General features: G+C 42.3%; 1 protein-coding gene across 2 annotated transcripts in view; it reads left to right on the forward strand.

Annotated features, from left to right (window-relative positions):
- kmt2d (lysine (K)-specific methyltransferase 2D) overlaps positions 1-8805 on the forward strand; it is a 34502-nt gene extending 25697 nt beyond the window's left edge. For both annotated transcript variants that reach the window (XM_086067655.1, XM_086067656.1), the window contains exons 48-55: positions 813-934; positions 1013-2369; positions 2462-2598; positions 3000-3130; positions 4080-4365; positions 4447-4520; positions 4886-4994; positions 6128-8805. In XM_086067655.1, the coding sequence (XP_085923781.1) occupies positions 813-934; positions 1013-2369; positions 2462-2598; positions 3000-3130; positions 4080-4365; positions 4447-4520; positions 4886-4994; positions 6128-6220 (2309 nt within the window). In that variant the 3' untranslated portion in view covers positions 6221-8805. The remainder of the gene's footprint in view (positions 1-812; positions 935-1012; positions 2370-2461; positions 2599-2999; positions 3131-4079; positions 4366-4446; positions 4521-4885; positions 4995-6127) is intronic.
- The last annotated feature ends 1355 nt before the right edge of the window (positions 8806-10160 follow it).

The raw sequence follows: 10160 nt of genomic DNA on the forward strand, positions 1-10160 counted from the left end.
ACTGCAGTTAACTCTCGTCTTCCAGACCCATCCGCCATTTGTAAAAATCTCATTAATAGCCGAGATTACATGGAGCCTTGTTTTCCCATTAGAATGACCAAATTGCAATAAAAAGGCCGTATCTGAACTTCATAATAATAATAATAATGCATCGGATTTATATAGCGCTTTTCTAGACACTCAAAGACGCTTCACAATGGAATGGATACATTATTCATGCACTCACACATTCACACTGCGGTGGCGGTAAGCTACTTAAGTAGCCACAGCTGCCCTGGGGCAGGGTGATGGAAGCGAGGCTGCCAATGTGCGCCTACGGCCCCTCCAACCACCACCAAACATTTACACCTTCCATACACCAGTGTGAGTAGCACTGGAGGCAATGTGTGTCAAGTGACTTGCCCAAAGACATGACGAACAGCCAACCTTCTGGTTACTGAACGACCGTCTATACACCCTGAGCCACGGCCGCCACAATAATTCCATTCAGAATCGCAGGGGTAGTATATTCTATTTGCCAATCCGAACAAACATCATGTAAACAATTCATTTGGAATAGCCAGGCTGCGTCCGGTTTGCACATACTCTGTCATGACATAAATGCGTAGTGACGTCGTCGGTAACGCACTTGAAAACTGCAGCATCCTAACAGAGCTTGTCTGAAACAGGAGAACTTGTTTAACAAAAAAAAAGGCGACCGGGCAGGGATGTGAATGCCGAACCGTAATACAGAAGGGGAACACAATTGTTATGCTAACTGTAACAAAGCATAGTTGTTAATTATCTTATGTACAACTAACCGTGTCTTCCAGGTGCTCTGTGTCTAAAGGACAATGCTTCATCCAGCCAGGAAGAGTGGTTAAGACAATTTGACGTGTCTCTGCCTGGCTGCACATTAAAGAAACAAGTGGACATTCTGGCACTGATCAAACAGGTCAGTTCAAAGTCTTGTTGATGCTTTGTTCAGTTATATGTTTCATTTCTTAAGCATTATGTGTGCATTTTCTTTCAGGAATTCCCAGATAATGAAGACAAAACAGTCCTGCATTGTTATACCACCAATGTAAATGACTTGGATGTGCGCCACCTTCCCCTTATACCAGTGGAGGAATCACCGCCTCCATCACCATCCCCGCCTCCTCCTTCCTCCCCAGCTCCCGTTCCAACTAATGAGGCAGAACCTTCCAAAAAGTCAGACCTCCCATCCCCCTTAACTGCCACTCCGACCGCTGTCCAGATCAAAATAGAGCTTGATCAGGATGGTGGTCCTCCTGTAGAACGAGTTGACTTGACTGTGTCGACAGTTGCTGCTCCAGAGACGGCCTCAGACCCAGCGTTTAACCCTGCGGGTCCTGATCCCGCCGCTCCCCCAGAAGATCACTTAACTCTTCCTGCCAAGAAGGAGGAATCGATGAGCGATCCTCTCATCACCCATTCTCCCATCCCGCTGGATTCCTCTCTCAAGGCCATAAAACAACGCAGGCCTCTCTCTCCTGATGAGGAGGTCTTGCTCCCCAATGTGAAAAAATGGAAGGGAATTCGCTGGAAGCGCCTGCAGATTGTCATCTCCATACGTAAAGGTGGCTCTAAGAAGGAAAGCAGCCGTGAGGTGTCTGAGCTGATGGAGCGTCTCCGCATTACTCTGCGACCTGAGAGGTTGCCGCGGGATAAACGCAAATGCTGTTTCTGCCACGAGGAGGGTGACGGCGCCACGGACGGGCCTGCCCGCTTGCTCAACATCGACGTAGACCTGTGGGTGCACCTTAACTGTGCCCTGTGGTCTACTGAGGTATATGAGACGCAAGGGGGTGCGCTTATCAATGTGGAGGTGGCACTGCGCCGCGGATTGCGCACTCTGTGCGCGTGTTGCCAGAAAACCGGCGCGACCAACAGCTGCAACCGACTGCGCTGCCCAAATGTCTACCACTTTGCCTGCGCCATTCGTGCCCGCTGCATGTTCTTCAAAGACAAAACCATGTTGTGCACTCAGCACAAGCTGAAGGGCCCCAGCGAGGACGAACTCTGCTCTTTCGCTGTTTTACGGCGGGTTTACATCGAGCGTGACGAGGTCAAGCAGATAGCAAGCATCTTGCAGCGAGGGGACCGCGTCCACCTTTTCCGCGTCGGCGGTCTCATCTTTCACGCCGTTGGTCAGCTGCTACCTTCCCAAATGGCCATTTTCCACTCGCCGACGGCCATTTTCCCTGTCGGCTATGAGGCCACTCGCATCTACTGGAGCACACGCGTGCCCAACAAGCGTTGTCGCTACCGGTGTCGCATCAGCGAGGATGACGGCTGCCCCTTGTTTGAGGTGCGTGTTCTGGAACATGGCATGGAGGATTTGCATTACCGTGACATGACTCCACAGGGTAAGACTTTGAGATGTAGACTCTTTGTGTTTATTTTGTCTCATTGTCTTCATTCCGGCAATGACTGAATGTTTGACCCCGTTTGTTGTTAGGAATCTGGGAACAGGTGGTTCACAAGGTTGCCAAACTCCGAAACGATTCGTCCATGTTGAAGCTGTTCACTGAACATGTCAAAGGAGAGGAGATGTTTGGCCTCACCATTCATGCTGTCATGCGCATCACTGAGTCGGTAAGAGAAAAATACTTGCTTGACTATTACAGACTAGTGGTTAAGACATCTGGCTTGCAGTTCTTAGGTTCTGGGTTCAAATCTCAGTTCCATCTTGTCTGGCATTTGCATGTTCTCTCGCCGTGCTTGCATGTCACCCCCCCCCCCCCCTTGTTACTGCATATTGATTTAAGATTCTAAATTGTGTGTAAGTGTGAAAGGTTGTTTGTCTATTTTGTGTCCTTTGCCTGGCGACCAGTCGAGGTTATACGTCACCCCAAAGTCAAGTGGTATTAAGGTTTCAGCGAGCCTAATGAGGATGAGGATATAGAACATGGATTGGTTGATGGGTGGATAATGACCATATTGGGCACAAGCTAAAGGACATTTAACATGATTTTCTCACATTTGTTGTATTTTAGTTGCCTGGAGTGGAGAACTGCCAGAACTACCAGTTCCGATATGGTCGTCACCCACTGATGGAACTCCCGCTCATGATTAATCCCACTGGTTGTGCTCGCTCAGAACCCAAAGTCCCCACACAGTGCAAGAGGTAAGGCAAAATATTTATTGAAACATTAGCAAACAATAACATTCGTTCTGTTGTCTTTCTTGTAGCATGTATACCATGACTTTAAAATTAATAGATGTTTTTGGAGGACTCACAAGAAAGTCCTTTTATCTTCCTTTTATGCATTTTGTGACTAATCATTCTGGTTCTTTAAGCTGTGCGTTCAATGTTGAGTCAATTTATTGTCAAGCCATTTGGGTGAGTAGCTTTTGAAAATAGCAATTTTATTGTATGTTCAATTTGGTTATATGTTCCCACCAGAAACCTTTTTTCAGATCATGTTTATATTGTTAGCTCTATTTTATTAGGTAAGGGCTGTAATAAGTTAATGAGAATACCTCTAAAGAATATTTCTCAAGCTATTGCGATAGGCAACATCAGTTATTAATGCACTGATTTAAAACTAATAATAATAAATCCTAGAATCACAACAGCCAGTGAGGTCGGTGGGCTGCGAAAAAAAAAAAGCAAAATTGTGTGCATTCCTTTATGTACTGTATACTGTACTTTACTCATTTTTTTGAACCGCAAAAATATGTCGAGATTGACTGACTCGGTATGCAGTAGGCCTTAGGTTTGTTGAAGTTGTCAATAGGTTGTTTTTCTACTGTATATTAGGCATTGGCCGATATTAGATATAATAGACCGTATGATAACTGTAACAAAAATATTGTGGTATCAATATTAAAATAAACCTTTTTTCAAATATTTGGATAAATGAAAACATTTTTTCCCCCAATGAACGTAATCTATTTAAATTTTCAACAAAATATTGAGTATTTGGCACGTTAAGAAACATGTACCATGTTAAGTTAAAAAAAAAAAAAGAGGAAATTACTGTAATCTAAAATGACAGATGTATAAATGGATTTTCCCATCTTTCTTTTTTTGTGCATCTTGCTGACCATCTTGCTTTCCCGTCTGTCCTCAGGCCTCACACCTTGAACAGCACCAGCGTGTCCAAGGCCTACCAGAGCACCTTCACCTGCGAGATGAACACGCCATACAGCAAGCAGTTTGTGCACTCCAAGTCGTCGCAGTACCGGCGCCTGAAGACCGAGTGGAAGAACAACGTGTACTTGGCTCGATCTCGCATTCAGGGCCTGGGTCTGTACGCTGCAAAAGATCTCGAGAAGCACACCATGGTCATCGAGTACATCGGCACAGTCATACGCAATGAGGTGGCAAACCGCCGGGAGAAGATCTACGAGTTACAGGTATGTAGGCCCGATATTGTGAGTCCACGAAAAAAGCCCTTTGGCTTGTGCACTTTGAGTCTTTTATTATCTTTGTCCTAGAACCGTGGTATCTACATGTTCCGCATCAACAATGAGCAGGTGATTGACGCCACTCTGACTGGCGGCCCAGCTCGGTAAGCAATTCTGAGTACTGGTCGAATGATCAAAAATAATGAGCTAGTTATTTTAAGTGACATTTTTTTGTTACAGTCAACTCCATGTCTGCTAGCTTAATGCTAACCTGTAATGCAAAACGCCAAAGATGGGCTAACGAAGCAGCAACACGCAAACAAACAGAGCATGTAACAATACTCAAGTGGGTGTAGTTCCCCAACAAATCCAACAGATGGCACTGTGGAGAACAAAGCTGATCAAATCTTATGTGTCAGTGAATGAACTGCAAAATTGTATCAGCATTTTACCAGCGTGAATGACCTTTCATGTAGCACGTAGCCTTCCTTCAGGTTGTTTTATATTCACCTTCTTTTCTCCACCACAGCTACGTCAACCACTCATGCGCACCCAACTGTGTCGCCGAGGTTGTGACGTTCGACAAAGAGGACAAGATCATCATCATCTCCAGTCGCAGGATTCCCAAAGGAGAGGAGGTATGCTGCACTTGTAGTTTCAATCGCTTAGTTGCAACTGGTGCCTCGGAACCTGTTATGGGTGGGTCGCGGACAGGGAGGAAAAATCACGAGGGGTCTCAGTTTATACCACGAGGCGCGTACCACTACAATGGACCCTAAGATGGATAACAAGGCTGTAGCATATATGCTAATAAACTATTTATGGAGCACTTTAATACAGCCGCCGATAAGATAGAACACAGGGGCAATGCTTTATTAACTAATTCACTCCCAGCCGTTTTCACTGAAGCAACACCCTTTGCTCCCGGCTTTTTTCTTTTTCTTTTTTTTTTTTACTGGATTTTGACTGATTTTGCAAGACCCAAAGAATATTGTGTTTTATTGCTCCGGAAAATACATCTTGCTCCCGCTGATACGTTTGCAGCCGACCTTTTTTTAGGTCTGACCAATCAGGCGTTGTTTAGGGCGGGACGAAGCCAATAATAAGCGCTGATGGGGGCGGGGGGACAAACAAGCCTAACAGCTGAATGGACGCTGCAATGAATTCAGTTCTTGCAGAATTACTCATCGTTTCCTTGTTGAATTTGAACAGCGAAAGGCGCTTCGTGCATTTTTATCTGGTAAAGATGTCCGTGACCCAACCCCCCCCCCCCCCAACCCCAAAAGTGTATTTGTGTCTGTTTCCGTTTTGCAGCGATTACCATTAGAATATAGCTAAGTTTCATCATTATTCACAAACCTGTTGAAAACACTGGGGGAAAGAGCTTGTTGCAACATGGCCCTGGTTGATCTCTTATACTCTGCTTCCACCTGCTGGCCGTCTTTTGCAATAACTACCATTGCTTCAGGTCAGATACTGCATCAAAGCCTTCTGTATGCTCTAGCATTAAAAAAACAACATAAAAATCATATAAATCCATTTTTGGGACCATGGCAGTATTTAAAATAGAACATTTTGGGGAGCAAGTTGGTTAACGATAAATGACAAGGACCACCATGTCCGTGGCCATACTTGATGTGTGACAATTTTCATGACGTAAATACGTACGGGCTGGAGATTGGCGTAGATGGAGATGGCGAACGGCGTTGTGCGTGCGAAGCCTTCACTGCAGATCACGGCTTGTGACCATCCGTGTGTTTGTACATTGCAGCTGACCTACGACTACCAGTTTGACTTTGAGGACGACCAGCACAAGATCCCGTGCCACTGCGGAGCTTGGAATTGCCGAAAGTGGATGAACTGAGACTGAGAAAGGAAGCGTCGCCTCCTTTCTGCGCCAAAGCCTATATTTTTGTTTGTTTGTTTGTTTTGTTTTTGTTTTTGTTTTTAAACTTGACTTAGCCAGTGCATAAGCTGCTCTCACCCAAGTGGAGGAAGGCTGGCCTCCATTTTGGGACGACTCCGAGTGACAGTTGAGCGTGTAGCCAAAGGTTTGACGAGCATTAATCAACACACCACCTCCACCTCCTCCTCGATGGTGGACACGACAGCAACAGGGCGGGCCTTCACATTTGTTTCCCTTTATCACATTTTTTGCTTGGCCAAAGCCCTTTTTTTTTCTCCTTTTTTTTTTTTTTTTTTTTTTTTTAATATAAGAACGGGAGCAATCATGTCGACAAGCACCATGCATTAACAACAAAAACAAAAGAAGCCATTTTAATATACTACGAATGAACTACTCATGCATTTTTCTTGTTTTAAGTCGGACCTACAGTAAGTACTTCCTGTCCCACCTTTGATCACCCCGCCCGTGACAAAAAGGCACTTTCCCCCCCCACCCATGGAATCATCAATGAAGACAACGCGGACGTTGGCTAGCGAGACAATCTTGGTTGAAAATAACTTTTAGCGACTCCGGAGGCGCCCCGTGCTTTTCTTGAACAGTCCTAAAAGGCTTGTTGGACCCCGGTCTACCTCATTGATTTAAGCGGGAAGTGACTGCTTTGTATATAAAGAAGAAAAAAAAGACCAAAAAAAAAAAAAAAAGAAGACAAAACTGTTAACTGCTACTGTGGAATTAAAAGGGGGGATGGGAGGGGAGGGGCTGTTTTTGGACAAGCAGGGAATCTTAAGCAGCAGGTTTGCTCTGTCTACTCTATGCTGATGATCATTTACAATACGGAGCCAACCTGATGATGATGATGATGATGATGATAATTAATCATGACTTATTTATACAGAGGAACTATATGAGCATTTTTGATAAGCATTCAGACAAAAAAAAAAAAAGGCAATCTAAGCTCAGCGTCACATCCTGTTTGCCACCAAATCATCCTGATATCCATCTCGGTTTCTTCTTCTTTTTGCCGGTGGACGCATGACTACTAAAAATGTCCATTTTTAATCACGCTCGCGTCCTCTGTCGGATTTAGTGGACAAAACGTTTTACTGTAGTAGGTCTTCCTTTTGCCTGAGTGCAGCCTGCAGTGTTTCTACTTCCCAGGTGCGTGTGAGTGTGCGTGCGAGTGTGTGTGCTTTTCTAGCGCCGGTACTGTCCTCCAGGCTGAACTGATGGCAGGGAAAGACTTAATTGGATAAAAGGGCATTTGTTTCCTCGTCTACCTGAGAGTTAAAAGGAAGGAAAAAAAAGTCTTTAAAGGGAGCTTTACTAAAACTTCCCACACTGCTATATTCCTCCTTCCCCGGACAAAAACAAAAAAAAAAAAACCTAACACCTCACAGGATGAAAAGAAAAATGCAAACTTGTACAAATGTATATAACGGTTTATGCATTCGGGGGCCTCTGTACCCAGCAAGCCCCTTTGTAATCAATAAAGTGTAGAGAAATAAAATGGAAGAAGAAAAAAAATCAACCACTGGATATCATTTTGACAAAGCTGTACATACGTATAAATATATGTAAAATGGCAAACTAATATCTTTATGTATATGAACCAGAGTGTTTTTTGCATTAACCTGTTTTTCTATGAGTGTTTTTGCTATAAGCTCTCAGAGGCAAGTTTGTTGAAATCAAACAATGTGGTGAGAGGAGAAGCCGAGGCGATGACAAAAAAGGATTTGTGCGTTGAATGCACACTACACAGCGGTGCATAGCATTTGTATTTATGTAATAAGTTTCTTTTTTTTTTCTTTTGTCTTTTTTTTTTGTATTTATGCTTACCAAATCGTGTCCCTTCTTTGCCTCCAATTGGATGAATATACTCATGAATGGAAGCTTTTGTTAGTGTCATGCTTCTTTTTGTATCTTCCCTCTAGAAGTGAATGTGTTGTGAAATGGTTACTTGGCCTCCATGTGTGGAATAATCCCAAAATCAACCCCAGACTTAACCTGGTAATGAATTGCACTCTCTCATAAATCTATACTGTATATCTATATATCTAGCTATCTATATATAATGGAGAAGTTTGCTCAAGTGGTAGATATTGATCAAGTATCCCAAGCAGTGATTCAACTTGTTATTTGCTATGTTTCTATTTTCAAGGGAAGACCATAATGAGACCTAACGCCTCTCACTGGATTTTTAGCCTGAGACATTTTAAACTTTTCTGAAATTTTAATTTAAGTTTTCTTCATATCTTATAATTTAAAAAGTTCACTCAAATTGAAGTTTTGTTTTTAACCTCACCTACTTTTTTAAAAAAAGATGTTGCATCTGTACAGCAGATATACTTTTAGGGACGACAAATAAATATATTGATTTTTATTGTAAGTGGCATGTTTTGTATGAATATTCTTTTGAATTGTACATATTTTTTTCAGGAAGCCAGAGGTTTCTTGATATATACAGCTTCCTACTCCTTCCCCCATGCCCTGTCATTTGTCTGCTTTTGTTTCTTGTAAACAGAAATAAAAATGCATTTTAAATACGTGCACTCTTCTTTTTTCATTCCTTCGATAGTTTTAACATACTAGATTATAATTTTGTATTTTGATTAGTGCGAAGAGGTTTGGGAAAATATGTCGGGAAGTTGAAACATTGCACACGCAATTTGAAGGCGCTAAAACAGTCACGTGGATTAGTTTGATTTGAATATTTAGTTGGTTCTGTTGATGTGATACAGAAGTTGAGTAACAGTAGCTTGTGATGTATGCAAATGTTAAAAACCAAATTCAGTCACGTGGCCTGTTTTATACTTTAGTTATTTGTTCATTTTAAATGCTTAATACAAGTAAGCGTGCATTTGTTGTTACATTTGTTTGGACCGATATGACCTCAAAAACAGCTCATAAAAGTTGAATTTAAAAACTGATCAATAGATTTTCCAAAGGCTTTCTTGCTAAAAACAAAATGGCACTAGTATTGGTAAGGACAAAAACGGTGCTTTTGGCATTCCATGTTTTCTTTGTGTCGCTTTAGTTGCTTCAAATTCAAAACGAAAGCACAGTTAGTGCGAGATGGATGGATGGATGAGCAGTTATGGGTGGATTAATTTATTCATTGAAGGAAATGTGAATTTGTGAAATACAGAAGTTGCTTAGTTGCATGAGGTTGGCTGTTTTCTAACTGTCCCTGAAAGCAACACGTCCCATAGCTAGAGCTCGATCGCGAGTGTTAGAAAACAATTTTTTGTTTTCCCGTGTTCACAATGTTGATTATCAAACTCAGACAATGAGATCGGTGAAATCAGGATTTATTTTACATAAGCTTATGGACACATGGAGTTGCAGCCAAACGCCGCCATTGTTTTCCCGCATGTGTGTCGTTTTTCCCCTGAGCAAATCACCAGTATCCTTTCCTGATTCTTCAAACCCCTCCCCGTCTTCTTCGTCCAATCCTCAGCCGTTCTTCTCCTTCCCAGACAGTCACATGATACATCAATACACTCACCAAACTTCCCCCTCCTACAATGATGTTGTTTTCAGAGCAGACCAAGATGTCCCTTCCCCCTGACCACAATGATGTTTTGCAAAGATCAGATAATAATTTTAGTTTGTTTTTCCACTTCTAAATAGTAATATTATAAATCAAACAGTTATAATTAATTAATTAATTTCACTAGCTAGCGGATGGTTTCGACCCGGGTTACTTTAAAAATGTATTCTGATACAGTTACTAGTTACATGTAAAAAAATTAATTAAAACATGTACATATATCTCGTTAGTGATGTAATTAAGTAAAATATAAAGTAACTTGCATACTTTTAAACTTATTACAGTACTCCAATACTATGTTGAAGCACTCCAAACAATAACCATAAATTTACTTTGTATCCTGAATAC

The sequence above is a fragment of the Leptonotus elevatus genome, chromosome 2, assembly GCF_054856555.1.
Source record: "Leptonotus elevatus isolate MCC_2025b chromosome 2, RoL_Lele_1.0, whole genome shotgun sequence".
Taxonomy (NCBI): domain Eukaryota; kingdom Metazoa; phylum Chordata; class Actinopteri; order Syngnathiformes; family Syngnathidae; genus Leptonotus; species Leptonotus elevatus.